Source organism: Lacerta agilis, chromosome 4, assembly GCF_009819535.1.
Source record: "Lacerta agilis isolate rLacAgi1 chromosome 4, rLacAgi1.pri, whole genome shotgun sequence".
Lineage (NCBI taxonomy): Eukaryota > Metazoa > Chordata > Lepidosauria > Squamata > Lacertidae > Lacerta > Lacerta agilis.
Window position 1 is genome coordinate 13,880,889 of NC_046315.1, and position 12,545 is coordinate 13,893,433.

The 12,545-nt window shown below is 44.3% G+C and overlaps 1 protein-coding gene across 2 annotated transcripts in view; it reads left to right on the plus strand.

Annotated features, from left to right (window-relative positions):
- The window catches only part of LOC117045235 (N-acetylated-alpha-linked acidic dipeptidase 2-like), a 30,397-nt gene extending 17,886 nt beyond the window's left edge, over window positions 1-12,511 (plus strand). For both annotated transcript variants that reach the window (XM_033146105.1, XM_033146106.1), the window contains 9 exons: window positions 724-806; window positions 1,607-1,670; window positions 1,923-1,990; window positions 2,522-2,613; window positions 4,737-4,827; window positions 5,797-6,061; window positions 8,173-8,254; window positions 9,593-9,685; window positions 11,152-12,511. In XM_033146105.1, coding sequence (XP_033001996.1) covers window positions 724-806; window positions 1,607-1,670; window positions 1,923-1,990; window positions 2,522-2,613; window positions 4,737-4,827; window positions 5,797-6,061; window positions 8,173-8,254; window positions 9,593-9,685; window positions 11,152-11,341 — 1,028 coding nt within the window. In that variant the 3' untranslated portion in view covers window positions 11,342-12,511. The remainder of the gene's footprint in view (window positions 1-723; window positions 807-1,606; window positions 1,671-1,922; window positions 1,991-2,521; window positions 2,614-4,736; window positions 4,828-5,796; window positions 6,062-8,172; window positions 8,255-9,592; window positions 9,686-11,151) is intronic.
- Window positions 12,512-12,545: the final 34 nt, after the last annotated feature.

Here is a 12,545-nt window from a genome sequence, read left to right on the forward strand (position 1 = left end):
TGTAGCCAATGAGCACGAGTGTTCAGAGAGCCAATCAGGTGTTATGAGCCATCAAACCTAGGAAATACACTTTCCCCAAAAGATTTCCACAATTTTGGCCACTAGTGTATGGAGGTCACCAAGTTGGGGAAGCTGGTTTAGACCCTCAACTCCATTCTGAGCCCACAAAGTATTTCTTCCTAAGCTCTAAGATCTGGAGATGATTTGGGTCCCAACACTTAGGTTTCATGTGCACTTCCATGGGGAGTGAGAATTTCTTTGGTGGAACAGTTTCCCGAAAGATGCTTATTTAAAAAATAGGTTGGAAGGCTGCTTGGTCCTTTGCTTAATTAATATAATTGCCGGCGGATGGAATGAAAAGCAACGAATAAAACAAAATCCTGATCCCAAACAAAGGCAATCAGAAACAGATCCTTATTTTATAGAGGTTACTGAAGGATGGTTTTGAACTGCCCTGGGGCTGTGTTTAGAAAGCAGGCATTGGAAACCTTTGGTCCTCCAGCTGTTGCTAGACTACAACTCCTATCCACCTTAGCCATTGGCCATGCTAGCTGAAGCTGATGGGAGTTGTAGTCCAATCCAGCTGGAAGACCAGAGATTCCTCAGCCTTGTTATAAGTTTATCATCTTTAAATGAACTCGGTAGTCCTCACTTCTGAGCAGTCACGTTCAGACTTGCCCTGTGAGCCACCCAGAGAGACGATGACCTTTTCAATGCCAACAGGTTGGAAGCCTAGGAGAACAATCGTTTTTGCCAGCTGGGATGCAGAAGAATTTGGGCTGTTGGGTTCCACAGAATGGGCAGAGGTAAGTGGTGAACGCGGCACCAGAATATTTTGCTGAGGCTCGCAGGAACTCTCTAATTTTTTACTCAGAACAGACCCATGGAAGTTAAGGATCTAACCTAGTCTTGTTCATTAATTGCAATGTGCCCTTCCAGACAGCAAGAATACACTGGTCTGGAGGGGCCCTGTGTTTTCCGACAAACAGCACAAACACCTTATACAATGTGGGTTATTAGCAGATTTGGGGGTCTGCCCCAGTAAATCCCATTAGCAGTGATGTGATGACCCAATGGGGGAGCCCCCCTTCTATTGTCTTCATTTCACTCTGCCCCCAATCCTGCTCTATGTGGTGGTGATTATCATTATCATTAATTAAATTTCTATATCACCCTTCATCCAAAGATCACAGGGCAGCTTACAATCAGACAACAAGAACACAGAAATACATACAGTAAGAAAAGACTAAACATTAGGCAGAACCTTCTGATAGTAAGAGCTGTTCTTGGACAGCGATGGAGTCTCCTTCCTTGGAGGTTTTTAAACAGAGGTTGGATGGCCGTCTGTCCGGGATGCTTTAGCTGTGATTCCTGCATTGCAGGGGTTGGACTAGATGACCCTTGGGGTGCCTTCAAACTCTATAAAGTTCTATGGTTCTATCCCTTTGGCAACTGGAGAAATGTGCATAGCTATCACAGTTCATACATGTGATTGCACTTGGAAGTCTGTTTCATATGCAGCTGCTGCTGCTGCTGCTGTTGTGGAAAACAACCCAGTTAACTTTGTCATCAGCCTGGCGGTGCTTGTATCTTTTTGTAACTGCAGGAGAATGCCAAAATTCTTCAAGCACGGGCTGTGGCTTACATCAACTCAGACTCTTCTATAGAAGGTGAGCATCCTTTGGCCGTCTTCCAAAAACTGCGACCTGCAGTTCATGTTTCAGTTTTGTGCTGCTTTTACATTTGGAGAGATACCGGTGCTTAAATAGCCGATACCGAGAGACGGCACTCGAATAGCCAATACCGAGAGAGGTACACAAAAAGTCTGACATGGTATGACGTAGCCTATTATAATTTTTTTTAAGTCAATTTTTTTTTTAAAGAGAGTCCCATTAAACGTCTAATTATACTTTGGTTTTCAGGCAACTACACATTAAGAGTTGACTGCACTCCTCTTCTCAATCGGTTGGTGTATAATCTGACAAAAGAGGTACAAATAATCTCATTTTTCTGGCTCCACCCCCACCCCCCTTCTTTCTTCTCCTAGTCTTCATCTGTCATTGTGTGGCTGGGAGAAGCACTTGAGGTGAACAATGGCAGGGATCCTCAGTGCAGGGTGGGCTGCTGATTCCATCTGAGTGCAGGGATTTCATGCTTCTTAAGAAATCAGTTTAAAAAAAAAATCAAGTTTCTAGACCTCATGGTTCTGAGGATAGGTGCAAACGCAGGTCTTGCGTTTGTGCACTGTTTCGTGCTGAATCAACATTCCAAAGGAGGCAGGGGTCCCACAGTTCCCTGGGAAGTGGAATGGACTGTTAAACCAGGAACTATTGGCTTTCCAGGGAGAATAGGGATTTTCTAAGAACTCTCAGCACCCTTAACAAAACTACAGTTCCCAGGGTTCTTTGGGGGAACTGGCTGTTTAAAGTGAAAGGATACTGCTTTAAATGTATAGGACAGATGGCACCTCTCTTATGGTGCTGAAATCATCATATTCAGACACATTGTTTTCCTTCCCTAGATCGCAAGCCCTGATGATGGATATGGAAGCAAAACCCTCTATGAAAGCTGGTTGGAGAAGGACCCATCCCCAGAAAGTAAGACTCTGCCCAGGTAAGAGAATCCCTGGGCATGCAAGTCTATTACTATTTTTTTTTAATTATAAAAATTAAAAAATAAAAAATAATTAAAAGTTTATTAGCATAAACTAGGATTGCCATATTTGGGGGGGGGGGGTTGTTGAGCTTTTTTTTTTCAAAGGCTGCAAAAAAAGAGGTTTTGAGCTGTTTTTAAGGAAATTCGCCAAAATCTACACTTCCAGCATTAACTTGGGTTGCCATGCGTCCGGTTCCCGGACGATTTCGGCCCTGACGCTGTTTGCGAGGGCCGAATCCCAGCTATGTCCGGAAAATTCCAGGCGTATGGCAGCCCTAGCAGGAACATCCGTTACTTAAATAATTGCACGTATGAGTGTGCCATCAAAATTCCCACACAAGGGGCAGATAGAGCTTTCATATCCCTGCTTTCATTCATTTAGCATCACCAGCCCTGTGCTGCAGAACACTCTTCCAACAGGGATTTGGCAGGCACCCTCGCTTTTTATTTTCAGAAGGTCTTTGAACGACTATTTATGCCAGCAGACGTTTCTGCGCTTTAATTTTCACCTTAATTAGCCAGTCACCTTAATGATTATTTGTGGAATGCCCAGAGCACACCAGGCACTCCTGTCTTCCACTGCCTCCTGCAGTTTTGTCAGACTCATGTTGGTAGCTTCGAGAACACTGTCCAACCATCTCATCCTCTGTTGTCCCGTTCTCCTTGTGCCCTCCATCTCCCCCAACATCAGGGTCTTTTCCAGGGAGTCTTCTCTTCTCATGAGGTGACCAAAGTACTGGAGCCTCAACTTCAGGATCTGCCCTTCCAGTGAGCACTCAGGGCTGATTTCCTTCAGAATGGATATGTTTGATCTTCTTGCAGTCCATGGGACTCTCAAGACTCTCCTCTAGCACAATTCAAAAGCATCAATTCTTCGGCGCTCAGCCTTCTTTATGGTCCAGCTCTTACTTCTGTACATTACTACTGGGAAAACCATAGCTTTAGCTATACGGACCTTTGTCGGCAAGGTGATTCTCTGCTTTTTAAGATGCTGACTAGGCAAAAACAACAACAACACCAGGAGTTCGCCTATGGCTTTTAAAATGTGTCTGTGGGAGGTGGGTCATTGGTTTGCTTGGGTTTTATTACCGGTATGTATCTTATTTTGTATGTTTCACTTGTCAGCTGCCCTGAGATTTTTGGATGAAGGGTGGTACCCAAATTTTAATAAATAATAATAATAAATGCGTATTTTTGTTCGAATTTTTAAATGCGGTTTTATCTATTTATCGTTAACAACATTTATATAGCTCGATTGCAAAACAAAAGAAACCCCTCCGAGCGCTTTAGAGAAATATAAAACAAAACATTAAAATCATTGATTTAAAACAGTCAAACCCAGGTGTGTTTTTTTTAAATTTTAACCAAAAGAGGATTAAAATCAACACTGGCTTAAAAAGAAGAAGGAACAAAGCACACATAACTTCTGCATGTCTAGACAGGCATTCCTTAAAAAAAAAAAAAATGTTTTAGGCAAGCACCGGAAAATGTATAGGGAAAGCACTTGCCTGATGTTAAGAGGCAGGGAGTTCGAAAGTGTGGTTATGGTAGTAGGTTTTATGTCTCAAGATTTTATGGCATGGCAGAATAGAAATACTTAAATTAATAAGTAACTAAATTGTAGTCCAAAACATCTGGGGGGGGGCACTAGGGTGGAGAGGTCTGATACAGATCCTTATGGCCCTATCTAACAACCCTCCCCCTTCCACACATACTCCCAATTTTCAGGTTTAGCTCGAGTTTCCTTGCCTTTTTGGATGTCACCCATGGTGATCTGGCAAATTGTGGGCATGTAGGTAAGCATCCCATTTGGGTCCTCAGTTCGAATCACCTTCATTATTTTCAGAGTGCGGCCACTTTGCTCATCCCTGTGCTCCAAAGCTTTTCTTTTTTTGCTGTGCCGATGCAAAAAAATGTTTAGCGGTGCTCTCGTTTTCTTTCTCATATTGAAATACTGCTCCTCAATGGGGCCAAACTTAGATTCACAAAATGTTTAGGGGTATGTGTACCCCTGTGTACCCCCAGAAAAATACACACTGGATCTAACTATAGCAGCCTCTTCCCCCCCTCTCTCTGGGCAGGATCAGCAAGCTCGGATCAGGAAGCGATTTCGAAGCTTTCTTCCAGCGGTTGGGGATCGTGTCCGGCAGAGCCCGGTACACTAAGAACAGGGTAAGCCGAACAGCCGGTCCAAAAGATTACAGCCCTCTGTTTATTTCTGGACAGCTGTGAACACAAGACAGCAATCGGGTCTCCTTTTTAATTTTTGGGAAAGCTCCCAATGGGGAAAAAAATGGACAGGGAAGCACCAATCCAGTCTTCTGCAAAGCAAGATAAAAGAATAAGGCAGCAGTCCATTGCACTCTTACATGGCATAAATCATAAGCCCTGCTGAGTGGCAGAGCTTTTGAAAAAGACATTATGGAGGTAGATGGACCAATGGTCTGACTCTATGTAAGACAGCTCCCTATACAGTCGTACCTCGGGTTACGTACGCTCCGGATTGCGTACTTTTCGGGTTACGAACTCCGCTAACCCAGATGCGCAACCCGACGCACGCGCCAATTTGCGCATGCGCAGAGCGTTTTTCGTGGGGGGGGGTTATGCGCATGCGCAAAACGAATTGTTCGGGTTATGTCCTTTTCGGGTTACGCCCTGTAACCCAGGGTACCACTGTATGCCTGTGCCCAATTTGCCCCTTAGTGCTTGATCTTGCCTTCACCAAACTGACAGTGAGCCAAGTTGGAATGGGCCTGTGATGCGGGGAAACTTTCAATACAGTGGTATCTTGGTTCTCAAACTTAATCCGTTCCGGGAGTCCGTTCCAATCCCGAAACCGTTCGAAAACCAAGGCACAGCTTCTGATTGGCTGCAGGTGCTTCCTGCACTCAAGCAGAAGCCACGTCGGACGTTCGGCTCCGAAAAACATTCGCAAACCAGAACACTTACTTCTGCGTTTGCGGCGTTCGGGAACCAAGTTACGACTGTAATTGAGTTTCCACCTTTCTTACAATCATAGAACTGTAGAGTTTGAAGGGACCCCAAGGGTCACCCCCTTCAATGCAGGAATCTCAATTAAAGCATCCCAGACAGATGTCATGTCGCAGGCATTTGACCCATTTCTTTGCTCTCCTTTTCTAGAAAGTAGACAAATTCAGTAACTATCCTCTCTACCACACCACGTACGAGACCTTTGAATTAGTCGAGCGGTTTTACGACCCCGCGTTCAGGAAGCAGCTTGCTGTCGCTCACCTCCGGGCAGGCTTGGTCTACGAACTGGCCAGTTCCCAGGTCCTTCCTCTCCGTTGCCAAGATTATGCAGAAGCATTGAGGACCTACGCCAACGGAATCTACGATGTGGCCAAGAGGCACAAAGCACAGCTGGGAACCTACCAAGTATCGTTTGGTGAGCTTGACGCAAAAGGGATACAAAGTCCGTACAGGTGTGCTTCCTGTTGCTTCCTGTTAGCGACAGATATGGGTCACACCCACACATTTAAAGCAGATGGCTCCCCCCCAGAGCATCCTGGGAAATGAAATTTGTTATTTTGGAAGACTGTATTCCCTCCTGTGAAAAGGGATGCGGGTGGCACTGTGGGTTAAACCACAGAGCCTAGGGCTTGCCGATCAGAAGGTCAGTGGTTCGAATCCCTGCAACAGGGTGAGCTCCCGTTGCTCGGTCCCAGCTCCTGCCAACCTAGCAGTTCGAAAGCACGTCAATGTGCAAGTAGATAAATAGGTACCACTCTGGCGGGAAGGTAAATGGTGTTTCCGTGCGCTGCTCTGGTTCGCCAGAAGTGGCTTAGTCATGCTGGCCACATGACCCAGAAGCTGTATGCCAGCTCCCTCGGCCAATAAAGCGAGACGAGCACCGCAACCCTAGAGTCGTCCATGACTGGACCTAATGGTCAGGGTTCCCTTTACCTTTATTCCCTCCTGTGAACCTGCCCGGGTTCTGAGATCTTCAGAAGATCTCTTAGTCCCACCTTCTCTTGGTCCCACCACCCTCACCGGGACGCTTGGTGCAGGACAGGGCCTTCTCGGTGATTGCTCCCAAACATCTCTGAAACTCCTTCCCTGGAGGAGCCACATTGGCTCCCTCCTTGTGGTCCTCCCACCAGCAAGCTTTGGGAAATTGCCTGCTTCTAATGAAAGGGGTGGTGCTGTGTTTTTTTTAATTGTAGTTATTTGTATGTTTATATATGTGTGTCTATAATCACTTTAATTCTATTAATGTTTCATTCTTTTTTTAATGGCATTTCCCGCAATGTTTTTAGTTGTTGCTATTTTATTTGTAAGCTGCCTTGCCTCCCTCTCAGGGGAAGGGGCAAGGCTACCAAGAAATATAATAATAATAATAATAATAATAATAATAATAATAATAATAATAATAATAATAATAATAATAAATACTTCTGGGAATTGTAGCTCTGTGAGAAGGAAGCTACAGTCCTCAGGATTTTTTTATTTTTTTATTTTTTGGAGTTGGGGGGGGGGGAAGCCATGTGCTTTAAATGAATAGTGTGGAATCATGAATCTGGCAGGGAAGCCGGAGCTGAAGTATCTCCAAGAGATGGTTGCCCAACATCTGCTTGAAGGCCTCCAAGTCAGGGAGAGTCCACCACCCCATTTGGAAGTTGGTTCGGCTTTAGAACTGCTCTTACCTTCCAAAATTTCCCCTTAATGCACAGCCAACAAACTACCCTCCCGTGACTTAATACAAGAACGTAAGACAAGCCTACTGGATCAGGCCAATGGCCCATCTAGTCCAGAATCCTGTTCTCACAGTGGCTGAACAGATTCCCGGGGGAAGCCTGAAAGTTGGGCATGAGTGCAAGAGCACTCTGTCCACCTGTGATGTCCTTGCAACTAGCATTTAGAAGCATAATGCTTCTTTCAGTGGAGATAGAACATAGAACATAGTACCCACTGATAGCCCAATTCTCTACAGTAAAAAGGTAAAGGACGCCTGGACGCTTAAGTCCAGTCATACACGACTATGGGCTTGCGGCGTTCATCTTGCTTTTAGGCTGAGGGAGTCAGTGTTTGTCCACAGACAGCTTTCCGGGTCATGTGGCCAGCAGGACTAAACCGCCTCTGGTGCAACGGGACACCGTGATGGAAGCCAGAGTGCACGGAAATGCCATTTACCTTCCTGCTGCAGCGGTACCTATTTATCTACTTGCGCTGGTGTGCTTGAGAACTGCTAGGTTGGCAGGAGCTGGGACAGAGCAACGGGAGCTCACTACATTGTGGGGTTTCAAACCACTGACCAGCAAGCCCAAGAGGCTCAGTGGTTTAGACCACAGCGCCATCCTCTATGACCCATTTGAAACCACCACTCATCAGCATAGTCAATACTGAGTTAGATCTGATTGGCCACCTTAAGGCAGCTTCTTGTTTGTTTGTTTGTAACTGGAGATGACCAGGATTTAAGCCTGGGACCCCCTGCCACTGAACTTTGAGCCTTTCTCTTTTTTAAATTAGGAAATTGACTTATCAACTCTGTATTTGCAGATCCTCTCTTTTCCGCTGTGGCTAACTTCACGGAGGCAGCTGCTGATTTTCACCATAGATTATCACAGCTTGATCAGGACGAGTATGTGTTTAAAAACTGGTTTTTCTTATTTTTTAAAAAATAAACAGATGGAATGCACTGCTGTTCAGCATTTTTCAAATACTCTTATTTTTTAAATTTATGTAACAGAGATAGAGATCAATGTTAAGTCGCATGACAAACGCAAGGCACATTTAAAAGCCACCAGCAACTAAAAAATAAAAATAAATGGTTTGGGGTTAATAGAAAGCCTGGCAAACTTCAGTCCATATCCCTGATTTGCAAACCACAGTTTACTTGGACCCAGCATTGCATTTTCACCGGACCCAAGATTCCTACACTGTTGCTGGAACGAGAATGCCTTTATGCAACTTAAGTAAAGCTGCAATTGCAGCTGCCATCACTTGTATTCTTCTTTTTCTTTGGCGATCACTCGTAGCCGAGTAAGATTGTCTTCCATAAACACGGTTTTAACAATGAGTCCGTAAGTGACTGTGGAGGCCAATTCTGGAAACAAACGTCCTTCCACAGTGGGGACATTGGTTTCCGGGCAGTTGATCATGGTGACAATTTGCCAAGCGTGCCTTCCTCTTAGCATGTTTCTCCCTTGCGTCCTGAGTTCGAGTGTCTTCAAAGCCCATGACATCTTTGGTAAATGTTTATACTACATTTTTTTTTTTTTTGCCTTGAGAGAGTCTTCAAACCTCTTTTGTTGACCACCAGCATTACGCTTTCCATTTAAGTTTGGAATAGAGCAGTTGCTTTGGAAGACGATAACCAGGCATCTGCACAACATGACCAGTCCAACGAAGTTGATGTTGAAGCATCATCGCTTCAACAGTAGTGCGGCTCAATTAATTTAAATATATATGGAAACGAAGTCACAGAGGCCGCTTCTGTATGTCACTGTCTCTGTTGACAGCAGATGGAAGGCAGGCGAGCAGCTGAGTGGGTGAATGAAAAAGCAAGGAAAGGCAAAACAGCCTGGATCTTCTAAGCAACATGATTGCTAAAAATACATTAACTCCCAAGCTGGTTGGAATGTAACATCACCCACTTTAGGAGAGAAGCTATGGAAAGCAGAACATTAGGCTAAAGCGCCATGTCTGATGTCATGCAAACTTACAGATCTAAGAAAGAACTGGACAAACTCATCGAGGATAGGGCTAGCATTGGAGGTAACATATAACCTGGAGACAGTAATAGGCATGTTTGTCTTCTACCTCCAGGCTGTGTGCTTATGAAGACCAGTCGCTGGGTTATTGTCCTTGTGCTGTGCTTGTGGGCTTTCCCAGAGGCATGCTTGACTACTAGAGGAAATGTTGGTCATCCGTGTGATCCAACAGGGCTTTCCTGTGTCATGTCTCTCTCACTTTACAGCCCCATTGCTGTGCGGATGGCGAATGATCAGCTGATGCTTCTGGAGAGAGCGTTCATTGATCCCCTTGGGTTGCCAGGTCGGCGGTTTTACAGGTAAGCCATCATAACACAGAGAGGGGTTGTTTGCAGGGCATAGGCCAGTAGACCTGTTTTCCCACTCTCAGACAAATGGATTAGAGCTGTGGTTCCCCGCCTCCAACACCCAACAGACCACTTGAAATTTGCTAATGGCCTTGGAGTGAGTGGGGGGGGGGGGAGGACAGACTTAATAATTTTTTCTGCCTTTTGTAGCAAATGTAATGTTCCGGGAAAGACACTTCATGATTTTTAAATTTTGTTTTTTGTTGCTTCTTTTATTTCAACGATGCTGTATTTCATTGTATTACAACCTGAATTCCATGGAACTCAAGACTGCAGTACAATAAAAAGCAGAAAAGAACCAATAAAAGTGCTATAAAAAACCAGCATGTGCATTTAATACAGTCATGCTGCAGGCCACCTGAATGAAGCTCACGGACCACCAGTGGTCTGGGAAACCTTGAATGAAGGTACCATTTCCCCACACAGTCAATGCCCACAGTTACACCAATAGGAGGACAAGTTGGGTAGCTTCTAAAAGCAATGTTTTCTATAACAGTTGAGCAGATGGATGTGGGACCATAGTTAATGCCAACAAGGAAAAAAAGGGAGCATCCATTCCAGAGAGAAGAAGAAGAAGAAGATTTATATACCACTCTTTATCAAAGGATCCCAGGGTGGAAATTAGGGAGTTGGGAATATGCATTCCTGCACCTGCAGATTTCCAAACCAAAAATTAAATGCTTTTGCATATTCCGAGTGATGTTGACCCCTCATGTGAGCAATGGACACTTTCACTGACCACATATTGCACTATAACAACCCAGGCTACTAAACACCTAGTATTGGGGCGGGTCCTTGCCAAACTATCTTGCCAGTAATGTCTTGCACAATTTCTAAGCCAGGTGCTGCTTAACTCAACTCATAAAACCCTATATGCCTTTGGGCCCAAATGCCTGAAAGGTTTGCTGCATTTACTGGGCTATACATTAAGGTCATCAGCAGTGGTCCTTTCCAGGGAGGGGAGGCAGTGCTGTAAGAGGAGAGGAAGTATTCTCAATTGTAGTGTCCTTGTTTGCGCAGCTCACCCCCAAGAAGGTTCATATTGCAGCTATGCCATTATCATTTGTGTCAGGAAAGATGTGTTTTAATTATTTCAGGCTTCTAAAATGCTTACACTTGTGCTGCTTTAGTGTAATGCTCTCCCTGAACTGTAGCTTCCGATGTTTTATTGCTTTGGAAAATGGCCCTGGGAACCCTATAAGGGTCCAGCAACAGAAATTAAGACTGTGTGTGTGTGTGTGTGTGTGTGTGTGTGTGTGTGTGTTGTAGTCAGCTGTTTTACTCGAGAAGACCCACTGAAATTAATGAAACAAATTAGGTCCATTAATTTTAATAGGTCTACACCGACTAAAACTTGGCTAACTTCCTGCACGAGTTTGCTTGCTTTTTTTTTAAAAAAGTGTTCCCTTGCCCCACAGACACATCATCTTTGCTCCAAGCAGCCACAACAAGTATGCAGGTGTGTCCTTCCCCGGAATCTATGATGCCATGTTCGATATTGACAGCAGGACAGATCAACGCAAAGCTTGGGAGGAAGTCAAGAGGCAGATCTCTATTGCAACTTTCGCAGTTCAGGCTGCTGCAGGAACACTGAAAACTGCGTTGTAGGATAGCTGGGAGCAGCAGGAATGAGAACAGAAACAATCTATTTGGATTGCATGCCCAGAAAGCCGATTCTTCTCAACGCAGACATAATATTCAAACAGCAGCACCATGAGGCTACTTCCTTTGTCATGCTCATTGCTCATGATCAGAAAGACCTATCAAGTTTGACTGGAGGAGTTGGAAAGTTAGACCCCCCCCCCCAAGGTCCTTTGAAGAAGGGGTGGGATAAACACCATTTAAAAAATGGACTTAGCAAGAGATCTTCTCTGCTGCTCATCTACACTTTCAACACAGACTGACAACAATAATACATTTTAATCAGACAGTGCTACTTCTGGCAGTTTTAAGCATTCACTCACATGCCATTTCTAAGCATGGGCCAAGACTGAGCACATTTCCAGCAAAGTGTGCAGCTGCCAGTGGTTTTGATAGCTACAGTGGAAGAATTATGTTTTCAACACCAGCCACCATTTAACCTTGCCTGGAACAGTATTTCACTCAGAAGCTCAGCTGAATCCATTTCACCTTGCATTCATTCGACTACTCTCACTAGTTCATCTAATTCCACAACTCCTTCCCTGTTTGTAGTTTCCACCTCTATTCTACAACAGTGATATATGGATTGCATGAAACACACAAGACAGCAGCTGGGCTACCGTAGAATGAATCCTAAACAATCATAACTCTGATGCTGTTGGAAAGAGGGTTTCCCTTCAAAGCTAAGTAGAAGAATCACCTGGATGTAGAACAAAAATGAAGAGTGAAATGACTTTAAAATTCTATTAAGTGTTCAGTGTGGTTGTGACTAGAGTAACCCATTTAAAGAAGCACTATGTGTAACCGCTCTTAAAATGAAATAAAAAATATCAGTGTACCTTCTACACTGGAAATAACTGAGTTGTGCAAGGAATGTTTTCTGACTGGGGTAGGCAGAACAGAAGGCAGGGTGTTAGACCAAAATAAATATTTACTGAATTTGTTTAATTGAACTCCTAATACATAACCAAAACTTGTTCAAACACTCATTCTGCTCACACTGTAGAAATCAGAAACTGAAGGAAACCAGCTCCAGGTTAACTGTTTATTCCATAAATTTATAAAAAGGTCTGAAGGGATGAGACCTTTAACAAATGTTCTTCATCAACAAAAAATAAAACACACATCCATGCAGGGGGGGAAAACCACTAGGCAAGGAAGTTGATTTTTG